Source organism: Grammomys surdaster, unplaced genomic scaffold, assembly GCF_004785775.1.
Source record: "Grammomys surdaster isolate TR1022 unplaced genomic scaffold, NIH_TR_1.0 208, whole genome shotgun sequence".
Lineage (NCBI taxonomy): Eukaryota > Metazoa > Chordata > Mammalia > Rodentia > Muridae > Grammomys > Grammomys surdaster.
In genome coordinates this window covers 927,794-952,918 of record NW_021604653.1, presented here as the reverse complement: position 1 = coordinate 952,918, position 25,125 = coordinate 927,794, and the positions used below count along the sequence as shown (strand labels likewise).

General features: G+C 44.6%; 1 protein-coding gene across 1 annotated transcript in view; it reads left to right on the top strand.

Annotated features, from left to right (window-relative positions):
- Mgat5 (alpha-1,6-mannosylglycoprotein 6-beta-N-acetylglucosaminyltransferase) overlaps positions 1–25,125 on the top strand; it is a 281,270-nt gene that overhangs the window by 89,708 nt on the left and 166,437 nt on the right. Inside the window, exon 3 of the mRNA XM_028771515.1 lies at positions 10,994–11,376. Coding sequence (XP_028627348.1) covers positions 11,136–11,376 — 241 coding nt within the window. The 5' untranslated portion in view covers positions 10,994–11,135. The remainder of the gene's footprint in view (positions 1–10,993; positions 11,377–25,125) is intronic.

Below are 25,125 nucleotides of genomic sequence, written 5' to 3'. Positions count from 1 at the left end.
ATAGATAGATAGATAGATAGATAGATAGATAGATAGATAGATAGATAAACCTGTACTGGCCTAAGGAGCAACAGCCAAGGCTGACCACCATTCTTACATACACATACCCTCATGAACACATATATACCCTCAAAATATAGTAGTGTTTTTGTATCATTGTACAAATATAGTAATCCAAGGCCAGTCAGCATCAAATAAACAAATATGAAGGTACATAGTGGTTTTACTATTGTAGATCAAAATTGGAAGATGTAATGTGGATGTGGACTCCCTGACCCTCGCCAACAAGTCCTTCGTACACCTGAGTGATGGAGACAGTCATGCATAGGCTTTGTATGGGGTTGAAGACACCCTGCTCGCTTGTAATACATAAGAACTGCAACATGGTGTCTATCTGGCAATCTTCCTGCACTGAGTTATAGCCCCACCCCAGAAACCTCCTAACAAGAGGTGCAAACTGCCACTCTGCTTCCTCCTGGGAAATAAATTATATGTCCGGCACAGCAGTAAATCTGGTAGATTCTTCCTTTTATAAACCACTCGATCTGTTTTGAAATCCAGGTACATGAAACCTAAACAGTGGGCAGTTTCTTGTGTAGGTTTAGCTTAGGACCAGTAACCGAGTTTGGCTTTGGCTTGCCTTTGGTTTCTACACTGGACGAATTCTAATGATGAGTACGTATACTTGGAGCCAACTTCATGGACAGAACTTACTTTTCCTTACACAGTTAAATGCTGGCTGTTGTGCGTTAAATGAGCAAGCTGTAACTTACCCTCAGTCACTTGGAATGTTAGCAGATAGGCTGTCCAGATGAGTGAAATGGGGCTGGTAACCTGTTTGGTACCCAGGCATGAAGGTCTCAATTCAGATCCTTAGCATCCTTATAAAAAGCCAGGCGGTCCAGTTTGACCCTGTTAATTTCATTGCTGGGAAACAGAGACAGGAGAATCCTTGGCATGCTGTCAATTCTGTACAGGGGAGTCAGCAAACTCATGGTTCAGAGAGAGACCTTGTCTCAAAAATTAAGGTGGAGAGCAATTGTAGAAGACATCTGGTTCACCTCTGGCCTCTACACTCCTGTGCATACACGCCTACCACACGTGTCACATCTACAGTCACCATGTGCAAAAGATTGGGTGCGCTTCCTAAGCTTTATCTTGTATTTATTAAGATTTTAATGGCCTGCCATATGCTAATGGGAACTGTAGGAGATGATGTTGCTGAGGACTGCCAGGGTGTGGTCACTTGTGTGGGGAAAGGAGAGAGCAAATTACACTGTCACAAGGGCCCAGGCAAAGCTGGTGTCAAAGAATGGATGCACTGTGTATCCTGCGAGTTTCTTCCAAAGGTAGTTTCCTGCAGCAAAACGTTGAAAGGCTGTTAGTGTCCATGAAGGCACTCCCATGTACCCTGGAAAGTATTAAAACACCTTCAGAAATTATTGATTGACATCTTCTCCTGTACTGTGAAGGCACCTGACAGTTGTGTTCACCCAAGGCTGTTCTACTTTTGAAATCAGCCCAGATTTTTGTGGTTACCAGTCAGTTCTAAAGTGAACACTTCCAAAGTGATAAAACATCCCCACAGGCTCGAGCCTCCTCTCCACCCAGGCTAGTGTTGACATGTGCGGAGAACAGGAGGGGTATTGAAGCTAGGGTTCTTTGTATTGTCAGAATTAGAAGTTGGAAGATTTATCTTTGACTTCAATCTAATAAACCAAAACTCTGTGTGTGTGTGTGTTGTATTCATGCACATACATGTATATGCACCATGTAGAGATTCAATGTTGACCTCGCTTATCTTCTCAATTGTTTACCTCCTTATTTGTTGAGGCAGGATCTCTCACTCAACCCAGAGTTAATTCATTTTGCTAGACAGATTATCTGGCTACCAGGCCCCAGGGATCCTCCGATCTCTGCCACCCTAGTGCTGGAATTGCAAGTACTTACAACTAACTACACCTGAGTTTAATGTAGGCTCTAGGAATCAAACTTGGTCCTTGCACAGCAGGCACTGACTGACTGAGTAGTCTCCTAGCCCCCAACTTCTGATTCTGTAAGACAGTAGTTCTCAATCTGTTGGTTGTGACCCCTTTGGGAGTGGAACAACTCTGTCACAGATGTCACCTTAGACCATCAAAAAACACAGATGTTTACATTATTGATTTATAACGGTAGCAAAAATTACAGTTATGACGTAGCGATGAAAATAATTTTATGCTTGGAGGTCATCACCATGTGAGGAGCTGTGGTGAAGGGTCCCAGCATTAGGAAGGTTGAGGGCAACTGCTCTAAAGAGATAACTAGTCAGTCTTGAAGACAGATTATCCCATAAATCAGTGGACGCATTCTTATGGGGAACAGAGAGATTGCCTCTTAAAACATTGGAATAGGTCTCATTTTGTGTCTCCTTAGATAGGATGTTTAAAAAAAAAAAGGATGATAAAAGGAACATTTAATAACTCTCAGTATTATGACTGTATATTATAATTTCTTAGGGAGATTATACATGAAATACATCCCAGATGAACTGAATCAAGATCTTTGGTATATCCGAATTCTACCTTTTAGAAAGCAGCCAGGTGACTCTAAGTAGGGCTGGGGTTGAAGGGCAGGCTATACAAACAAGCTAATCTATCATTTGTGTGTTCTGGGGGCTTGGGATGCCAGCCAGAGTGCCCAGAGACCACTGTGTGGGAGACTTGACCTTGGCTTTATAAATTGCAGAACAAATGAACTTAGCAACTAGGGTGTGCCTGCCTAGTTTTTCTCCGGAGAGAATCCAGAGCTGGGGCATTTGGGATCCTGGGTCTGCTGAAGCTGTGTGTGGCATGTGAGTTCACTGTGTCCTTATTTAAGAGATAGTGAACTCATTCTAAGGTTTATGTCTGATAAGCCTCCCATGGCCATGTCAGGGGTGTGTGCATGTGTGTGTTTATGTGTACATGTGTGTGTTTGTGTGCATGTACCTATTTCCTTTCACAACTAGATTTTAACCTGGTAACTTAATCTAGTCTAGTTTTATGGAAGGCTGTCCTATTTCTGCAGATAGGACACTGGGTGTGGGCCAGCACCCAGCCTGGCTACTCCCAGGGTAGGCAGAAGGGCCCTCTTGTAGGACAACAGGCATTGAACACACTAATGACTTTTCTCCTGATACTTACTATTGTACCTTGCATGATAACCTTAGTGCTTTTTGTGATGGTTTTCTTTACTCTGGAGCCATTTAAGCTGTGACATTCATGTGTATTTCTAGAGATAGTTGACAGAAGTTAGGACACTATGCTGATTATAAAATTCTTTTGTGGCATCTCTGTCCTTTGGCCCTGAGTGGGAGTCTTTTGAGCAGCATCATTGCACATGGAAGAGACCTACCTCACAAAGCACTGCTGATTTCTTCACATACTATCCAACTTCTCTTCTTCAAAAGGGTGTACTAACCTCTCCTGGTGTCACTTCCTGGTTCCCTGAACCAGAAGAAAGCCAGATGACAATCCTGCTTCTTAACTGTCTGATGAAGCTTCATCCAGATGGGATCTTTTCACAGACTCTTGCTTGTGCCTGCTGACTTATGATCCAGGATCTTTTATTTTTCTTTCCATATACAAATTTTCCAATTATATTTGAGTCTTTTTGTTAACAGGTATCAATTATACATAATTTTCATTATTTTTTCATTTATACATATATACATTCAATGTATATAAATATATATATGTATATAAATATATACATATATAAATATATAATAATTCCCTAATACCCCTCCCCATTTTTCCCAACTAGACTCCTTTTTACTTTGTCTTGTGTGTGTGTGTGTGTGTGTGTATGTGTGTGTGTGAACCAGAGTTTACTTAGGGTTGCTTACAGAAACACAGATGAGGTGTTATGGCTACACCATTGAAGAAACAGTCTCTTCCTTCCCTATTAATTATTAATTTCATATTTGTCTTCATGGAAGGATGGAGCTTTATGAGCCCCCAACCCCCAGAAATCATTAACTGTCTATCAATACTTAGTGCTCAGGAACCCTATCATTAACGTCCCATGATCCTCAGAGATGGGAACTGGAGAGATGGCTTAGCAGTTAAGACTGTTTGTTGCAGCTGGACATCTTTAGCCCCAACACTTTGGGAAGCAGGAGTAGGCCATCTCTCTGTGAGTTCTAGGCCAGCCTAGGCTAGACATTAGGCATTTGGGTCCCACCATATGTGGCAGGTGACTCACAATTGCCTGTAACTCCAGCTCCAGGGTATCCAGTAGCCACCTGTGGCCTCTGTGGATCCCTGCACACTCATGGAGCATGTGCCTGCCTGCATACACACACAATTAAAAATAAATCTTCACAATCCACAAGGAAGAGAGAGGCCTTATGAACCATTTCCCCATCAAACATTAATTTTGCAAGCACCTCCCCCATAGCCACTTGTTAATCTTTAGGAAGAGGTGGGGCCTTTGGGAGGAATAAGCTCCTCTCCCAAAAACTGTTAACTGCCTATCATTTCTCATACGTGGGTGGGGTCTAGTGAGCCCTTCTCCTACAGTAATCATTCACTGCCTGTCAATCCTTAGAAAGGGGTGGTGCCTTGTGAGCTCCTCTCCCAAACAACTGTTAACTGCTTATCATTTCTCAAGGATGGGCAGAGTCTTATGAGCTCCTTTCTCTTCATGATGGAATGTTGTCCAGCTTCATCTAGCCCCAGTGACAGCCTAAGAATGATCTAAGACAGTGAGACTCTGTAGCAGTCAGTGCTATAGTTCTGGGACTCCACTCTCTCATCTCTCTGGGGCCTCCATTGGTTTAGCATAGCCCTGCCAGTTAAGAGGGCTGGTAGCCAGCTCCAGATGCCTTCTCTTTTCTCCTGTTCTGCTCTGAAACCTGTAGGCTGCTGACCTCAAGGATCTTCTAGGTAAAGGAGGACCTGTCCCTGTTTAAGGTGATACCTTTCAACTGGGGTCATTGAAAGCCATCATTTGGCCCCATGGGCAGACATTTCCCATTCTTTATCATAGCTCTCTAGTTGTGTAGTCCTGGTGGAGACTGTTGCTGCAGAGGAGGTGGGAGCTGCTAACCACTCACCTGACAGAGCATGACACCCTCCCCAACAAAGTGATCCAGCCTGTAAATCTTCCCAAGCCTAGACCACCTTGGAGTAAAGGTCTTTATTTCTGGCTGAAGGGTTGGGGGACAGGGCTTGGTGGGTACTGCTTTGCACACGTGTGAGGACCTGAGTGTGAATCTCACATACACAGGTATCTCAGCATCTGGGAGGTGGAAGTGCTGGGCCCTAAAAGACTTGCCAGATTGGCAGGTGGGTCTGGAGAAAGTGCCTGGCATCAAACTTGGGCCTCCACAGGCACACATGTCCACACTCATGTTTTTTGTCTTGGTTTAGGTTCATGTGGTCTGCCCGCCCTGAGCATCCCAGGATAAGCATGAATACAACCTAGTATAAAATTGGATACTTTTTGTATCGGGGGTGTTGGACAGGGTTTTATTTGTGTAGCCCTGGGTGTCCTGGAACTCATTCTGTAGATCAGGCTGGCCTGGAACTCACAGAGATTTGCCTGCCTCTGTTGGGATTAAAGGGGTATGCCACCATTGCCCAGCCTAAACTGTAAATTTAAAATATTATCAGATGTGTGTGTGTGTTCTGATTTATTTTGCAACTTATTTTGTTACAATGTATAAACTTTGTAGATGGTGAAGTCTGTTGATGTGTCAGAAGGTTGGGAATGTTTTCAGAATTCTTGAGGCTGCTGTGGTTGCACTTAGTGTGGGTGGGAAGTTCTGTCAAGTGTGAATAATTTATGGTTCTTGTGAGTGGAATTCGTGGAACATGGGGCAGTTATAGATGACAAGGTGGTGACAGCTTCGTGCTCACCCTTGTCCCTTTTCTCTTGTCTACCATCTAGTAAAATGTGTACCCAGGAGGCTAGCTTATCAGAGAGATGAGACATTCACTCCAAAGTAGCCCTTCCCTGTCCATCCCCTTTGTAAGTGGAGGTCCATGATGAGAATGATGTGAATGGCTAGACAGAGTCAGAGAAAGCAGGGGAGACAGCAGGTATCAGGATCTTTGAAAACATTGTATTTTAGTTTTAAGTTACATTTATTTGTGGGTTTTGGGGGGAATATGTGGCAGGCAGAGGAAAATATGCTGGAGTTGGGTCTCTTATTCCACTCTATGGATCCTGGCAATCAAACTCCAGTTACTAGCCTTGGCAAGCACCTTTACCCACTGAGCCATCTCTAGCCCTGAAAATCGATGTTAAACAAAATATGAAACATTTGTGAATTCTCCAGAATCTTTGGAAACTCGTTTGGAACACAGTGTGAAAATCAGAGGCTTGGTTCTTTAGACTCAGCCCTAGTCACCCAAGTTTTACAGCGTTGAGTGGTTTTAGAATGTTCTGCATTTTAGCCATACGATGAATAAAGCTACAAATCAGCTTTCGATTACATGCTGTGTTTAAGCTGTATGACTGTAGGCTTATAGCTGCCATAGATGGTTCCTTTCCTTGTTCAGTCTCTGTTCTATAGTTTATATATGCTGTGTGTGTGTGTGTGTGTGTGTGTGTGTGTGTGTGTCTGCGCACGTGCATGCACACCTGTGCACCAGAGGTCAGCCTTAGATGTTGTCCTTGGTGCTGTCCATCTTATCATAAACTTCTTTATTACTATATGTGCACACACGTATACCACAGCACACATGTGGAGGTCAAAGGATAACTGTGTAGAACTGAATCTCTGCTTCCACCTTTACATGAGTTCTGGAGATCAAATCCAGGTTGACATGATTGTAAAGCAAGCACCTTTACTGTTTGACCATCTATCTCCTTTGCTTCCTACTTTTTTTGAGATAGGAGCTCTCATTTTCCCAGAGCTTAGCCTTTTGGCTAGGCTGTCTGGGAAGTGAGCCCTGTGCTGGAATCAACACATGTACCACTGCTCCTGACATTTTACTGCGGGATCTGGGAATCAAATATAGATCCTAATGTTTGCAAAACTATCTGAGCCATCTCCCCAGCCCCAGAATTCCTTATCTTTAGAACCTCATAGAGCCTGTAGGAAAGTTGAAGCAAGACTGTCTTGTTGAACAGTAGATAAGATCCCCAAGAATTTCCCTTTGTAATCCAAGGAGGATGGGTTCTGCTACTCTGGGGACCTGGGAGGATTTCTTTAGGAGGTGAGGTCAAGTCAAGACACTGGAGATGTGGGTATGGGTTTCAAAGCTAACATAGGCAAGTGAAGATGGTTTCAGAAATCCTGAATGTTATTGGAGAGAATGAAGATAAAGGCAGGTCTCTTAGCCAAGGTTAAAGATAGGAAGCGTTTCAGGTAGTAACACAGTTCTGACAGAAACATGAACTTGACTAAGTTAGAGCAGGTGGTCGCATGCAAATTGTATGATGTTGTGTGTGGTGTGTGATGTTGACTGGCGGGGCTCTGGGTTGGTGTTGACTTCACTGCTGAATGAATGCGTATCTCTAGCTTTAACCACGTTATCTAGGGCCAGGGACTGAAACAAGTTTGAAGGACTTGCTTGATCAGTGTGATTTTCACTTTTGTGGGCTGGGCAGTTTCTGAAATGTCTTTACTCAAGTAGCCTCTGCCAGGCAGGTGTGCCAGGAGCCATCTGGAGCAAGACTATGGGGTTGATGCTGAGATGCTAAGAGTGGCCATGTCTGGGAAACTGGAGGTGGCATGAATGTTCTGTTGCTAGTCAGCCCTTCATGATGATACAGTGTTGTCATTTCTGGACCATGGGAGATGGGGACAGAGACTGCTGTAGACCCAAGAGGCCTATTTGCTACCGTAAACAGAGTTCCACCTCCACTTTCAGATTTTGAGGGGGCTCTCTTTTTCTGATTATTGTTGGTCTGAGGTCTTTTTATTGCATGTTTGTTACTGCTGATCATCAAGTCCTCCCATGGGACCAAGATTGAGGGTGATCTTCTAAGGCCTCTATTTATCCTACTATTACCCTGAGATATGAGCATGTCTCTTAGGTGAGACCCCTGAAATCAGAACTTCTGTCTTCCTAATGGGAATCATGATGGTGAATTCTAGCATGATTCTCTGTGTGTGCTGACAGAGTGTCTGTTATTGCACACTTTGCATTCTATGAGAGCAAAGACTGTTCTGAGTTGCTTATGATTAGAGCCTTCAAGTGCTCTGAATTTCCTTGAGCTAAGGCTTTGGACTCCAAATATGTACCTCTCTAAGTGTCTTGAGTTTTTTTTCCTTGGCTCACCAAAGCTTGGCTCACTGTCTGTCATGGTGGGGAGGTCAGGGTGGCAGAAACCTAAAGCAGTGAGTCACAGTCTCGTCCACAGTTGGGGACAGAGAGCAATGGATGCCAGCGTACTTCCACTGTTTTGTACAGTGCAGGGAATGGGTTCGGCCACAGTTAAGAAGAGTCTTCTCACATTGATCAGTGTATGAGACCATCCTCCTGAGGCCCGGCTCCTAGGCGATTGTGCATCCTGCCCAGTTGACAGTGAAAAGAAGCCTCTCGTTGACCCAGAATAATTTCAAATAGACTGTCTTAGTCTTTTCTTCTGTTTCTCTTTGCTTGTTTCTTTCTTTCTTTTTACTTATTTGATGTGTATGTGTATCATATGCGTGTAGGGCATACATGTTCATTAAACCCCTAGAACACACCATCTGGGTGGTTCTGATCTTTCCAAAGCAAAGGGTCAGAAGCCTTCGACCTTCTATCAGAGCCCTAGGCTTTGCTGTAGTTCCTGCTCTTGCCTTTCCTGTGATTTAAACCCTGTTATGGTCTTCATCAACCTCTCCAGTAGGCTCAAGTGAGAAAGGAGAGTGGGTGGGACTTCCTGCCTGTAAGGTTAGGGGTAACTGTGTCATCAGTTCAAGATCTGTCCTAAAATAGTCAAAGAAAATTACCAGAAGGCCCCTTCTTGGGTATGGCATCCAGTTAACATGTCCTGGGAAAGTCCCCTCAGGTTTGTGGTGAATATGAGTGTAGGTTATCTGGAAGGAAATGTTGTTTTATATACTGGGGGAATGGTTTTCAAAGTATTACCCCATGAAGCTGGGAGCTCCATCTTGTTCACTACTTTGTCCCCAGGGCCTGGGGCAGCAAGTTCTCAGTGTGTATGTACTTGTAAGCCACATGCAAAAAGGAATGATGGGAGGATCCCATTCTGTTGGTCACCATGTGGAAGGCCTTGATACAGTGCCGTCATTCCCCCAAGACATGACCATGTAGCTAGCCATTGGAGTTTTTAATGCGTATGGGTGTTTTGCCTGTCTGTTTGTCTGTGCATCATATGTATGCCTGGTGCCCTTGGAGGGCAGAAGAGGCCATCAGACTACTTTTCATCATTGTCTGCCTGTTTGTTTCTTAATTTCCTTCTGTCTTTCTTTCTTTGTTTATTTCTTTGTTTCTTTCTACTTATTTTATATGTGTGTGTCATGTGTGTGTAGGGCATGTGTGTTCAAATATGTATGGGCATACATGTATGCAGGTGCATGTGAAGACCCAAGGTTGATGTCATCCTCCACTAGATTTATTGTGGCAGAGTCTCTCAGTTGAACTCAGCCGGCCAATCTGTTTAGTCGTCGCTAACCAGCTTGCTTGAGGATCCCTTTTCTCAGTCTCCAAAGTGCTGGGGTACAGGTGGCTTGCCTACCCAGCTCTACATGTCTGGCCCTATCTACACTCGCACAGAACATTAAGGTATTCACCCACTGAGGCGTCTGGCAGATTTCTCATTTTTGGGGTGGGGTCAGGATCTCATGTAAATCAGAATAACCTGGAACTCCCCATGTAACCAAAGATACCCTTGAATTCCTGATCCTCCTGACCCCACCTACTAATGGGAATTCTGGGGCTTTACATATACTAGGAAGTATTATACAGACTGCACTATATCCCCAGGGAGGGTCTTGATTTTCTTTGTGCATACCCTTCAGCCCATCTGCAACTTCTCCTCGGGCCCTCCTCGCTAAGAAACCCCAGTCAGTATAGGGAGCGCTGGGCCTATTCACTGTTATCCAGTGGGAGATGAATACCTTCGCATTGAAACTCTGCCCTAGAACTTTCCGTGTTGCCTCATGACGGCAGTGAAAGTGAGAACCACGGAGAAGCAGGCACCCGGGTGTCGTGGGTTTCCTGTGCAGCAGGCATGTGAACCTGTGAGGTGCAACTTTTGCTCCAGATAGCTAAGGCAAGTGGCTGGGGGGTGAAGCTTGGTGATAGAAAAGATACTGAGCATGCACTCTGGTTTTGAGCTCAGACACCTCCAACATAAAGCTACAACAAAAGGATACCAGCTGTGCCTCTGGCATTTTTCTCTCTAGGTGCTTGGAATGGTACCCTGGCAGAGTCATTTACCCTGTAACAATGATGGTGAAATCCAGCCATGCTTAAATAAACACAGAACCATCCCCCTCATCCTTCTTAGCACTCTCTGAGGACATGTCCTCTTTCTTGAACACCTCTGAAGCTGTACGCACAAACTTTGCTCCAAGTGCATAGTGACTTTCTAAGCTCCAGTTACACAAGCATCAAGTACAAAGTCTTCATAGGACTCTGTTTCTCTCTCTCTCTCTCTCTCTCTCTCTCTCTCTCTCTCTCTCTCACACACACACACACACACACACACACACACACACACACACACACGGCTTTTTGCTGACATTCAGCGACATATCCTTCCATCTCCTCTGTACCTTGCAAAACATGCTTCCTGTTTTGAACTAGGTCTAGAAGGGGAACAGCCCTAGTATACCTGTGTCCACACACTCAGATGCCTATTTCCCTCAGTGTGTTTGTACAGCTTTATGTTGCCGTCTGGGCTCGCAGGTCCCAAACGTCATCCGAAAGTGTTGGCTCAGCACATTAAGCAGAGACGTAAGCGGGCACTTCATGGAGAGAGCTACCTCAGTACAATTACAATCCTGATTGTTGTGTTTTGTTTCGACCACATTGCTAACTGTCCTCCTCCTCCTCCTCCACAGCGGAATGGAAGCCAGGCAAGGAGATCAGCTGACTCAGGAGCCAGAGTGAGAGCCACGCACTCTCCGCCCCAGCCTGCACCATGAACTTGCCTTCCCCTTCAGCTTGTTGAGAGCCAAGGGAATGGTACATTGCTAGAGAGAGATGGCTTTCTTTTCTCCCTGGAAGTTGTCCTCTCAGAAGCTGGGCTTTTTCCTCGTGACTTTTGGCTTCATATGGGGGATGATGCTTCTGCACTTCACCATCCAGCAGCGAACTCAGCCCGAGAGCAGCTCCATGTTGCGGGAGCAGATCCTTGACCTCAGCAAAAGGTACATTAAGGCACTGGCAGAAGAAAACAGGAATGTGGTGGATGGACCTTACGCTGGTGTCATGACAGCCTATGGTGAGTGAGGGGACATGGGAAAGGGGTATGGGTTGCTCCCTTGAGCATGCCTAAGCTTTGGAGGGACCCCAGAAGTTCCCACACCTGGGCTTGCTATGTTTTCCTGGGCAGCAGTTACAGTTCTTTTTGTATGTGCCTTGTTTTCTTATGTGTATTTCTATATGTGAGTATGGGTATGCATGGGCCAGAAGTCAGTGGATAACCTCAGGGGTGAGGTCTTACATTTTTACCTTGTCTACAACAAAATCTCTTGTTGGCAGCTGCTTGCCAGGCTAGCTGCCTCATGAACTTCTGAGGGATCATCTTGTCCCTGCCTTTCATCTCTGTGGGATTCTCTATACATGCTGCTGGATCTGGCTTTATGTGGATTCAGGGGATCTGAACTCAGGTCCTTACACTTGTCCAGCAAGCTCTTTTGCTCACGGAGCCAACTCCTAGCTCATAGCTATAGTTTTAGAAAGGTAAAGCAGTACCCTTTGTGGGACTCTCTGCTCCTGTACACACAGACACCCCAGACATGCCACTCATGAACCTTAGCTCTCCAGCTTGTATTCGCAGCCAGTCTCCACTCTGTCAACATATTTCTAGACTGTGCTCACAGGAGTGTGCTCAGGGAGTACAGACAAACGTTTTCATTATCTGTCCTTAAACAAGCTGTAATTAGGTACAGTGGGGAGGAGGATGCTTCGGATGCCGTGAAGGTCAGTGTTGAGCTAATGAACTGCCCTGAACCATTAATGTTTGATTTCCCAGACTTCATTGCTTTTGTCTTTAACTGTGCTCAACTCTGAAAAGAAAATCTTCTACTCATTGCTCATTTTCAGGTCCCTTATGCTTTTGAAAACAACACACGAGGGCTGGAACTAGAGCTTAGCTTGCCTAACATGCGAGGTTGGATCTGGACATGGTGGCACATGCCTGAAACCCCAACATTGTGGTGCTAGTGGCAGGAAGATCAGATGTGCAGGCTCATCCTCATCTATCTAGGATGTTTGAGGCTGACCTGGCTACATGAGACACTGTTTATATTTGTGTGTGTGTGTGTGTGTGTGTGTAATATATAACATGTATAAAATATGTAATATATATGATAATATATAATTTTAGATATATAAAATAATGTATGTGAAAGTTATCTTACTTTTTTAGTAAAAGTTATGCTTAATTTACAAAAAGAAATTGAAGGCATTGGCAGGAAAACAGATGGGAAAAATCACATAAAAGTGTCCTCTGTGCAATATACACAATTAGCATTTAGTTTATAACTTTGCAATGTATTTTTTCTGTATTATTCTTTATTCTTATTATTATTATCATGTGTGCATCTCCATTCATGTATCTGGGTGCATGCACTACTGCACACAGTGGAGCCCAGAGGACAGCCTTTAGGACTCAGTCCCCTCCTTCCTCCACACAGAGATGGAACTCAGGCCATCAGGCTTGTATGGCAAATGCCTGTGCTCTCTGAGCCATCTCGTCTGACCAGATGGTGCCAGAATGCACATACAGACACTTAGAAAATAACCATTGCAAGGGGAATTTGGGTCACAGTGTCTTAGAGATTCTGCCTTCCAGGATGTGCTGTGGTCACTGAGGATCCAGAATGACCTGGTTTTCCAGAGGGTAAGCTCTTGTTAGTTGTCAAAGGGGAAATGGAGCCATCAAACCGGTCTTCAGTGGGCCTAGTGTTTGCGACTCTTGCAGTAGGTGCACGCTGGGGTGCTGTAGGAGAGCTGCTGCTCTGCTTGCAGCCTAGTCAAAGATATGCCCTCAGTTAGAACACATGGAGCTGTAGGCTCAGTTCGGGCAGCTAAAGTACAGACACGGGAAGCCACACGCTCCACAGAAGCTTAGTTCTAATGTGTGTGTCTATGCAGAGGAGGTTGCTGCAGCTCAGGAGCTCCAGTGTTCTTTTTCAGTTCTTAGGATCAGAATAGTCACACTATGTGCTTTTAATATATCTCTTCCAGATTTATCAGCAGTAATCTTGGGGGAGTGGCTCAGTTGGTAAAGTGCTTCCATGCAACCTCGAGGACCTCAGTTTGAATCCCCGGCAGCCATGTAAAAAGTCAGTGTTACTAGGCACTGGCTTTTCACATGTCTAAATAAAATGCCATCTTTAATGTAATTTATTAAAACTGCGAAGCTCCGTTTTGTGTGCCACTGTCCAACAACAAACACTAGGTACCCAAGCACACAAGACAAATGACTCATTGACTTGACCTGTATGGTCTATCAGTTCCAGAGATCAGTTACCACCAGAGAGAACAGAAAAGCACGGAATGTTAGTGTTGTGTAAGTGTGCTGTGGCTTGTGGTAGATGCTGTTTTAAAGGTTCTAATTCTACATGTAGCTCGTATACGTTTGTTGGGAAAGGACAACAACTTAGCAGGTGTTTTCCTCTAAATACAGTTTATCAAACTTTTTTAACAGGCAAGACAAACACATGAGTTATATATTTATAGACTTGTGGTTTTACCAGTTGTCTTTATCATGTGTTGCTAAATAACTCAGAGTTTAGGCTTCCTCAATATTCTAGAGAAAATACACCTGATCTTAGTCTTTTATCTGTGTGTGTGTGTGTGTGTGTGTGTGTGTGTGTGTGTCTGTGTGTGTGTAATATAAAGGGAAACCAGGAAATTGATTACAAGAGTACCTGAGGACCTGTATTCAATCCCAAGAAACCATGTTAAAAAAAGATCCAGGTTTAGCTGGTGTGCTTGTTATAATCCCAGCACTGGAGGCACTGGCTGCAGGCTAAGCCTACTTGCTGAGCTCTAGACCAGTGGGCGACCCTGTGTCAAACAAAAACAAACAAGGTGGATGGTGTTTGAGGAACAACAGTTGAGGGTATTCGCTGGCCTCCTCCACATGCACATGTGTGCTCTCATACACACAAGTGTATTTATACACACACACACACCAGTCTTGTGTTGGAATTTCAGCTATGTGCTTGACATTGCAGGACATTGCATCTCTTAGAGCCTAGAGGAGTTATTTATTCCAGTTCTTCACTTTTCGAGATGAGTCTTACTGAAATAATCATTATCTTTCCCCTCACGCCAGCAAACACTGTCATCAGCAAGTCTTACATGCTTTCCTCCCGCCCGCCACGTTGACAGGCCAGTAAAAGTAGTTTTGGAGCTAGAGTGTGTGCGATTGAGGTATTCGGGACCATCCTGTGATGAGGTCTACTGAGAAAGGGTTTCCTGGTCCCGTTGATGTTTCACGTTAGATAAACCTACTTCAGTACAATTTTACTTACATAGTGTTTTAATTTTCTTCTGTTGCTGTTTTGGTTATAAGTTGCACTCTGACCAAAGGCAACTTAGGGAAGGAAAGAATTTATTTGGCTTACACTTCCAGCTCAGAATCCAATCTATCATTGAGGGAAGTGGAGGCAGGAACCTGGATGGAGGAACCATGAAAGAACACTGCTTGCTGAGTCACTCCCTGACTTGATGCCTGGCTCCCTCATGGACTCATGCTTAGGTAGCTTAATTATATAGCTTAGGACCTCCTGCTAGGGAGGGAGGGAGGACGAAAGGAGGGGAGGGGAAGGGAGGGGAGGGCAGGGAAAGGGAGGAGAGGAGAGGAGAGGAGAGGAGAGGAGAGGAGAGGAGAGGAGAGGAGAGGAGAGGAGAGGAGGGAATTATTTGATTAAAACTTTTGTCAGGCTATGATAGGCTATTTCAGTTTGACCCTTAAAGATCACTAGCACACATAATATAAGCTTTTAACAGAAGATACCAGTAGCCTCTCCCTAGTTTTGACAAATACGGTGATAATAAGTATATTCTAAAGTAGATAACTGGTGTGTTTGTTTGTTTTTTGAGTCTCAAGTTTGTCAACCTCACTGTTTCTTTGGCTTGGGATTTTACACACTAGCAACTAAGTGGCAGGGTGGTGTTAGCAAGGGAGTGATATAGTGCTAGTCCTGAGAATCTGGAGAGACATCCTGATGACCCCCACCTCTCCTTGAATTTGCCATTGCTGGTGACATTGACAGGTAGGCAGCTCTGGTGGGTGGAGGGAGGGATATCAGAAGTTCAGAGTCACTTTTGTCTACATGGGAATTTGGGGGGGCCAGCCTGAGCTATATGAGATCCTGTCTTAGGTAAGATACTGAAACTTTGGGATATTGTGTGGCTTAGCTGGGCTGTGTGGGCCATCTGCTTGCAGACTCTTTTTTATCTGCTATAGATACAGACCATGTTTGGTATACCGCCAAGACATTTGCCCCAAAAGAATGAACAATTGATCCTCCATGTTCAAGATCTGTGTCTAGCTTAAAGGGATCCTATTAGTTGTCTGAAATAAACTTTTCATGTATGAAGAGATTTGGTAAGGGAGGGGAAAGGAAGGAAAGGGGGGGATATGTGTCAAAATTACCAAAATGTGTTATATACATGTATGTAATTGTCAGCATATAGGAAAGTGCCAAGCCTCTCCTCCCATTCCCATACGGGAAGAGTCAGAGGATCTTGGTATGCTATAAATTGAGCTTTGGTGTTTGACGAATTTTAATAGTTGATTTTTAAGTGATTCCTGCTTCATTATAATCCTGTTTATAGATCTTAGAATAGTGTTGAGCAAGGTTTGGCCTACAGACCAAATTCAGACTGCTGGTTATTGGTATAAATAAAGTTTTATTGGAACATGGCCACTCTCAATTGTTTATAACAGATTCAGTTACTTGAAACACGGTGATACCAACATTCCTTTCACACAACTGAAACTTCTGAAACATTCCAAATTCCTCCTCTCCAGTCACATAGCCCATTTTCTGGTCACGCCCACTGGGGATTCAGTAACTACCCAGGATTCTTTTGATGGGAGAAAGTCAGCAACTTACAGCTTGTGGCCGAATCCTCTTCCTTGCTGCCCAAGTTTGTAAATAAAGTTTATAAGAATACAAGTGTTCTAGTCACTGGAAGAGATGGATGAAGCTGTATCCAAGGTCTCACCTTCAGGCCTCTCAGCCTAGTCCATTGTTATTTAACACAAAATATGTGACAGAAATATTATCTCCATGTCAACAACCTTTGCCATGCAGGCTAATTGTTCTGGAATCCTTGATTTGCACATGAGAGGCTTCAGCCTCTCTCATCCATGAAGGGCTCCTTTCTGACTACATCCCCACAGTTTTTCCTGTCTTCCTATCTTGCTTTGGTTCTTAAGGAGTAAGAAACAGAAAGCAGAATGAAGAGAGACTTCTTCTGAACTCCTTTTGGGATTTGGTCATTCAAATCTGTTGCTGGAAAGTCCCCAGCAGCCGGTGTAGAACAGTGGAGGCATTCACCCCTTGTGCAGGGGTGTGTGGGCTCCTGCCTCCCAGCCACACCTGCTTACCTCAGACCAACACAGCATGGGCTGGGGCTGTCCAGGATCATAGGTGTTGTCATTCACTTCAGTCAATACTGTTCTTGTTTCTGAGGTGACTCAATCTTTCTTGGGCTGCTTGACCTAAATCCCCAACCCCGGTGGTGCTCTCTTACTTAAGGGTAGGCCTGGGCTACTTCAGTGTTCTCATTTTGAAAATTGAGCACAGTGCTATCCCCTCTACAGCCCAGCTATACTTTGGTGACCTTGTCTCATCCTCTTGCCTCAATGGACACTGGCGTACTTTACTCTGGAGAAGTTCCTAGCTCAGACTAACACAGCCGTGAGCTTCTCCTAGCTCACTCCCACCCACAGACCACTTGCCTGGCCTCTCTTGGCCTCCAGGTTCTGTGGCCTGCTTTGTCCTGGCCTCCAGGTTCCATGGCCTGCTTTGTCCTGGCCTCCAGGTTCCGTGGCCTGCTTTGTCCTGGACTCTGCTGGCTTCTAGCTGCTGAGCTTTTTTAGATCCAAACTGTCCATTTGACTGGCTGTCATCCTTAGAGACTGGCTTGTTGTTAGGGTCCACCTTTGCTGGCTGGCACGTCCTAAGCAGCTTTCGTGCTTATGGTGGGAGAAGGATTCTTCTACTCCCATGAATGTCCTGCCCTTCATAATAGCAGGGGAATAGCAGAGAACAATCACCTCTTCCTTGAAGAAAAATGGCAAAGGGCAAATTTGGTTTATTAAAAATTTTTTTTTAAATGTCCTGGAGGGGCCAGAGAGATTGCTTAGCAATTAAGAGTTTTTTGTTCTTCCAGCATCCTCACTTGCTGGCTTACAACCATCTGTAACCCCAGCTCCAGAGGATCCAGTGTCTCCCTCTGGCCCCTGAAGACACCTGCATTCAAGTATACATACTTAACACCTACACACATGGGCGCACACACACGTACATGCACACATACACACACACACACACACGCCTTTTAAAAAAGAATCCCCAAGGGACTTCTTTGCCTTGAGTAGTGACAGAAGCCACCTCTCCTCAAGTGTGTCTTTTAATTAATGTATTTGAATTATCGTACAGGTTTCATTATGATAGTTTCAAACAAAGTTTGGCTTTGATGATTTTCCTCCCCATTTCTTCCTCATGCTTCTGTTTCCCTTTGTCCCTCCCATCCCCCACCCTGTATTTGAGGGAAGATGTAATATTTGTCTGAGTCTGAATCACCTGACTTAGTACAGTAATATCCAGATCCACTTGCTGTCCCATGACTTTTGTTTTTCTTTACAGCCGACTGAATGAAATCCCCTTGTATATGTATGCCCTGTTTTCATTATCTACTCATGTGTTGGTGGTTGTCTAATAAATAGTGTCACGCAAGTGTCTCTGTGGTCCTGGGCTAGAGTTCTGGCAGTACTTGTGTAGCTGAAGGACAAAAGGTGAAGGTTTGGACAGAGCATGCGCAGCAGGAGGGAGATGCTCACTGGGGATACTGGTGCCCCTTAGGACTGCATGGTGGTGACAGTCAGGTGAAGGATACAACTCTGGGCTTTTATCAGCAGTCTGGACTGAGCAGACCTACGTGCCTTGAGCTGGTGGTGCCTTTCCAGCCTGGATATATATGTCTAGGGTGTCGGCTCCACTGAGCTGCACATGAGAGCTTCTCTTTCCATTGTTCTAGGAGAAAAAACGAGGTGTGGTGAGACAAAGTTGCAAGTCTGAAAAAGTGCCCCCCCCTTTGTATTCTTGCCTCTGTTGTTACCAATAGGACCAAGGGGACTGTCTCGGGAGAGCTAAGACTTTTGTGGAGTCTTCTGGGAAACCACCATGATGGAAGCAGATAGTCTCTGCCCTTGAAGGAAAAATACATTGTTACTGCAGCAAGACCGATAGGAGGAAGATAGGCTCCAGGACTTGTCTCGGGAGACCTTGCTCTCTCTCCAAGGATACAGCTGGTGTGGTTTAGGGAAGGACTGCTTGGCACCCTTGGAACCTAAAAATGAACATGTTTGGGAGCTTGGGGCGTTTCCTGCTGTGCTGTGCTGTGCTGGACACTCAGCCACACGGTCAAAGGGAGGTCAAGCTCTGGAGCACATCCAGTGTAAAGATTAAAGAGACAGCCAGCATTCTGTGTCAGGAGTGTGTGCATGTGCGTGTGTGCATGTGTGTGCGTGCGTACGTGTGTGCGTGTGTGTGTGTGTGTGTATGCGTGCATGTGAATATGGGGCCCACCCTCCTCCCTATTGTGGAACCTTTTCTCCCACATTGGACTTGAGGAAGGGATGCATCTCAGGGCCCTTCTCCTTACCTGGTGTTCAGAGCCTGCCATGGTCCTGTATCTTTACACACTTGTGCCACCATGCCTTTTTCCTCTCAAAAGAAGCCTGACAGACCTCATACTACAGTGATCCAGCCCTCAGGAGTTCCCTACCTTCCTCACTCCTGTTCTGGATCTTGGATGAGTGTTTTTCAATGTTCTGGCTTCTGTGCCTTCTTTACTCCCTCCTCACTCATTCTCAGTTTCCGAGAAGTCTGCCAGACCTCCTCACAAAAAGCCCCCTGTCCATGGTTCTCATCCTTCCTAACTTCTAGGCCACCTAACAGCATGACCTCATTGTTCTCAAAGGCCATCCTCCTTATCCTTGAGGGCAGACATTTAACACTCCTGGACTCTGTTTCCAGGCTTTGCCAAGCACGTAGTAGGAGCTAGAAATGAATAGTTGCACCCCATCCCCCATCGCCAGAGGTTCTGTGCCTATCTGTGCGGTGCCCTGGCAGCTGGAATGACTGTGAGAATCACAGTCCTGTTTTTAGCAAGACAGGAAGTGGAAGAAATTCCATGTGGGCTCCACATCCAGGATGCTCCAAGTAGTTATTATGGGTGATCTTGATATGACAGCTGTTTATTGTCAAAAGCCCGTAGAGACCGTTTGTTTCCATGTGGGTTGGGAGATGAGCCTGCACCATGCCAGATGTGTGACTTTGGGCAAGTGATGAGCCTCAGGATGTAGTAGATGTGACCTCCCTCAACTCATGGCACAGCTATAGGGATCAGAGAGGACAGCATTTATCCCCACACCAAACTGGGTGGGAAACGTTTATTACTGGTACTACCCACAGCAGCCTGATTGAACCTCCATCACTTACCTAGTAGCCGAGGCGTGAGTGGCAGACATGTTCAGCCTTTGGATTCTGGTAGTGCCCTAGTTTGTTGCTGTGAAAAAACACTGAGACCAAAAGCAACTTAGGGGAGGAAAGGATTTATTTCAGCTATAAGTTACAGTTCATCATTGAAACAACTGGACTCAGAAACTAAGAGGCTGCCTAGCGTAGCATTCAGAGAGCTTTTGGGTTAAGCAGTACCACATAAAAAAACAAAACAAACAAACAAAAAGAACCCCAAAACAAAACCAAAAACCCACCCAAAACTAAAAAACCAAAACAGATATATGGTGGTGCTCATCTGTCACCCCAACACTAGACAGGCAGAGGCAGAGGCTAAGGAGTCCAAAGTCATCCTCAGCGCTATAAGTACGGAGTGAGGTGAGGGTAACGTGGCCTACATGAAGTCCTGTGTTGGGAAAAATCACATGACTAAAGCAGGGTGTGCCATTGAGACATTTCTGAGAGGTGTCTTCTCACTTGATGTTAAAGCTGTATTCCGAGAGTAGAGATCACTGTCCTGCCTGCAGATTTAAAATGGCATTTATACTTGTGTGACCTGAAGATGGTGTGAATTTTTGTAGAAAATTGAGAGCGTATGAGGAACTATAGAGAATGAAAACTGATAGAAAGCTTCAGTTCTAGACTCAGGGCTTACCAGTGATAACAAAGCTTACTTCTTGCTTTTCTTTCTTTTCTTTCCTTTAAGGTCTCATGTGTCTCAGGCTGGCCTAGAACTCACTGGGTAGCCAAGGATGACCTTGTGCTTCTGATCCTCTTGCCTCTGTGTCCTTGGGTACTGGCATTATAGGCATGTACTGATATACCTAGGTCATGTGGTGCTGGGGGCCCAACCGAGGGCTCTGTGCATATAGGCCATCTGTCTACCAACTCAGCCACATTCCCAGCCCTCCTCCAGTCTTTTAAAAGTGCTGGTGTGTGTGTGTGTGTGTGTGTGTGTGTGTGTGTGTGTGTGTGTATTTGTGTATATAGACAAATGTATACATGCTCCTCTTTAGAAATCAGGGTGGTATTTATATACGACTGGAAACTTGTCTTTGTGCTGTTTTTTCATGCTGTTAAGTCATTTGATAGCCACATCGTTATCAACCTTGTATGAATTGCCATTGGCGGTAAACACAGATGATGCTGCAAAGCCAGTATCTGCCTAGCGATTCAGTCTAGCTTACAGATTGGATAATGTAACCCAGTCTTTCTCATGCAGTGTTTGACTCTTTTCCAGCTCTCCTCTGGTATAAATAACAACTATTCACACACACACACACACACACACACACACACACACACACACACGACTATAGTGTCTATCCATGGAAAGGTCATTTGAAAATTAATTTTAAGATATGTAAGTGATGGGACTTGACATTCCCGGTAGCCGATGGCTCTAGGAGACCAAGGTTTAATTCTCTTTTCATTAACACCTTCCATGTCTCATTAGTGCCCCGTCTTTGCCTGTTCTCTGGTGCTGGGAGCGAGGCTGCTCAGCAGCTGTCTTGCCCATGTTCTGTCTCTCAGGGCAGCCATGGCAGAAAGGGATTTGAGATAGGAGCCAAGCAGAGAAGGAAATTATTTTTTGGCAGTTTGGATGTAAGTCCTTGGCTCATTGCATAGTCACTTCTGTGCTGAACATAGTCACTGTCCCTGACAAGTGAAATTGCAAGCCATGGTCTTGCCCAGAACCTTTAGCTGACTTTTACAGATCCTTCTTAAAATGGCGCCTGGTAACCAATGCCACAGATGAGTGAGTGGAGTACCAGCAGGCTAGGCGTTAATTCTCTGCTTTTGTTTTGTTGCTGTTATTTCCCTCTCCCCTTCTCTATCCCTTTCCCACTCTGTATGTGTTTGTGTGTGTGTGTGTGTGTGTGTGTGTGTGTGTATGTCTCTATGTGTGTTTTACAGCTTATATAAGTATATGCCATAGCATACATGTGGAAATCAGAGGATAAGGACAGCGTTGGGTGATGCTCCTTTTCGTCCTTGTTTGAGACAGAGTGTCTTGTTCCTCAGGCCAATCGGTTGAGCTTCCCAGGAGTCTCTTGTCCCTGCCTTCTGTCCTGAAGTAGTAAGTGGAATTTAAGGAGTCATGCATGGCCCCGGGGTAGATTAGACCAGGGGAAGGATAGCCCCCATATACAGCCTTTCTTGGAAATTTCTCAAATACTGATTGGTTTGATGAGAGAAATCATGGTTTGCCGTTCTCTCTTGAGGATATGGGTCATGCACCTGAGAACCCTAATCTACCAGCAGAGCCACTGTTTCTTCTGAGGGCCCTTCTTGTGCACCAAGTTGACCTCAATTGACCTAATGTACAATCCCTGCTCACGGATGTACAGAGAGGCTTGCCTTTTCAGTGCTTGGGATCTGGTAGCCAACATTAACCCTCACAAAGAAATAGCAATGCTAACTTCTTCTCCATCCTGGTCTTGGTTGAGCCTACTAGCCCTTTCTACTGTGTGCTGTCATTGCTTCCTGGAAGTGAAAACTTCCAGATGCACTGAGGGCACCTGTTCTGCTGAAGTCTAATTGATCTCAGCACTAACCGAAGGTCCTGGCTTGAAAAGCAGCGGCTCTTCCTTCCCCAGAGGGGTGTTCTAGATGTTCTCAGCCACCCACTCTCATCGTTACTGTGTACAGCGAATTTTAGGATCATGGAAACATGGGTAGTAATGTTGGGCTTCAGTTTTTACTGCTGAGGTTTTTGAAGTAAGAAGAAAAATTTAAAAGCTCATTAGTAATTAGAAATTGTAATCCTGCTGAGGACACATTTTCCTGCTACTGTAACCGTAAAACACCACGATAAATATAAAAATATGCTAGAATTTGGAAGGAATATTTGTGTCCTCATTTTCTTTTTAAACCCCATCAGAACTACTCTGCGTCATACAGTGTCCTTAAATAAATGAATTACCATTAAATACAACATAACCAAATATTCCGCTGTTTGCTTAAAACAGCAATAAAGCTGTTAGCAGTTTTTACACCTTTTTAAAAAGGTGAGAAATGCTTTTATCACCCAGGAAGCTATAATTTACGTGAGGACAATTGTTTGTTCTTGTAGGTGATAGTTGATCTGTTTTGCTAATTTGCTCATATAAAGAATATTCATTGAGTGCAGTAGTATACTGGGCACTGTATATTTGTAAAAATACAGACCTGGGCTTTGCATCCTCTTCTTGTAGTCTGTTCCTAGCCCTACCCTGTCTATCTGTCTGTCTGTCTCCCTCCGTCCTTCCCCCTCTTCCTCTTTCTCTCCTCTCTTCTTCTTTCCCATCTCTCTCATTTCCTGTTTGTTTAGTGTTTCTTCACACGCATGTATACCATGTGAGTATACGTGCCTACGGGGTTCAGAAAAGGATGTCAGATCTCTTGGTGCTAGTTACAGGTGGTTGTGAGCTGCCTAGTGTGAGTGTGGCCAACCAAGCTAGGCTTCCTCTGGAAGAGTAGAATGTGCCCTTAACCACTGAGCAATCTCTCAAGCCCCATCTCCTTTGTGCTTGTGTTTCTCGTTAATAGTATCTTTAAATGGGACTGAAGAGATGGTTCAGTTGGTAAAGCATTCTCCTTGAATGTGTGAGGACCTGAGTTCAAATCCCCAGAACTCGTGTTTGAAAAAAAAAGCCAGATATGACATCTTGTACCCATAAACCCAAAGGAGATGAGATGGGAGGTGGAACTAGGTGGATTCCTAGAAGCACACTGGCCAGCATGCCTAGCTTCGTGGCAGCTCCAGGCCAATGAGAGACCCTGTCTCAAACAAAACAAAGGAGTGGAGAAGGCTTCTGAACAACAGTATCTGGGCTGCCCTCTGACCTCCAAATATATGCTGTGCAACCCATACCAACATGTAGGCCATTTTACTTATATATATTTTAAGTCTTTGATAGTACAGCTTTGAAATGGTGTCTTAGTATTGCTTTAGTTGAAAATGAACTCTTTCTTCCTCATCTAGTGAGGAAGCATGGCCGCCCCTGCAGTGAGTCTAGAGATGCTGAGGGTTTCGGTAGCTTGATCTTCTGCCTCCACCCAACAGCAGATGTACAAAGCCAGGGTTTTACTAATTCTTTTTTTTTTTTTTGATTGTGTGGGTAGACATGCCTTTGTACAATGGTATCCACAACTCTCCAGTGTGGTTGGGATATGGCTTAGTGAGAAGATATGACAGGCACAAGAGGCCAGTGTCTGACACATAGGTTTAGAAGCTGCAAGTTAGAAATGCTGGCAGACAGATCCAAGCTACTTCTGAAGAAACTGCTCCTTAGTTATCTGTCATTGGGGGAAAGTATATATATATATATATATATATATATATATATATATATATATATATTTCTCCCTTGTGTCTATAGGATATGCATATAGCATGCATTGAGTTCTCTAGATAAAGTCAGTAGGATGAAGGAGGTGTGTAGACACAGCTAAAAGTACTGTGACAGTTTGGGAAGGAACATCAGTAGCAGTAGCCCCTTCTCCATCTTCAAGTCCTGTCCTACACTGTGTCTCAGAGTCACTCTTCATGACAGTGACAAAGTATAGTTTTAGAATTTAGGAAGAATAGGTTTTTATTAATGTATTTATTCCCTCTCTGTTTCTGTGTGTCTGTCAGTCTGTCTGCCTTCCTCTTCCTTCTCCTCCTTCTCTTCCTCTGCTTCCTCCTCCGTGTGTGTGTGTGTGTGTGTGTGTATGTGTGTTTCCAGATTCCAAGAGGTCAACATTGTATATTTTCCTCAGTGATACTCAACATTTTGTTTTGTTTCATTTGTTTGTTTTGAGACAGGCTATCTCACTGAACCTGGAACTGGCTAGTAAGATGCAAGGATTTACTTATCTCTACTTCCCTAGTGCTGGTATCTGTGGGCATGTGCCACCATGCCCGGCTTTGTATCTTGGTACTAGGATCTCTTAACCCAGGGTCTCAAACTTGTAGAACAAGTAATTTTGCATCTGAGTCATCTCCCAAGCCTGAGCATATCCTCTTAATTGATAGTGTTCCACAATGGCTGTCACCAATAACTCTATTAGGGCTCTGTTCTCAAGTCCTGTAGCTTTTAAAGCATGGTTCCAGAAGGTTCCAAGCCCTTCAGAGCCTATCTATATTAGCTCAATTTCTGCTCCCTTTCCCTGGAGGAGGAAGGAACCATCCTTTCTTCTCACCCTTGTGTTTGCAGCAATGGCTGTGGTGGTAAGAGGCCATAGCTCATGTAAGCTTACAGTATCCCTTCTCACTCTTGCTTTAGTGAGTG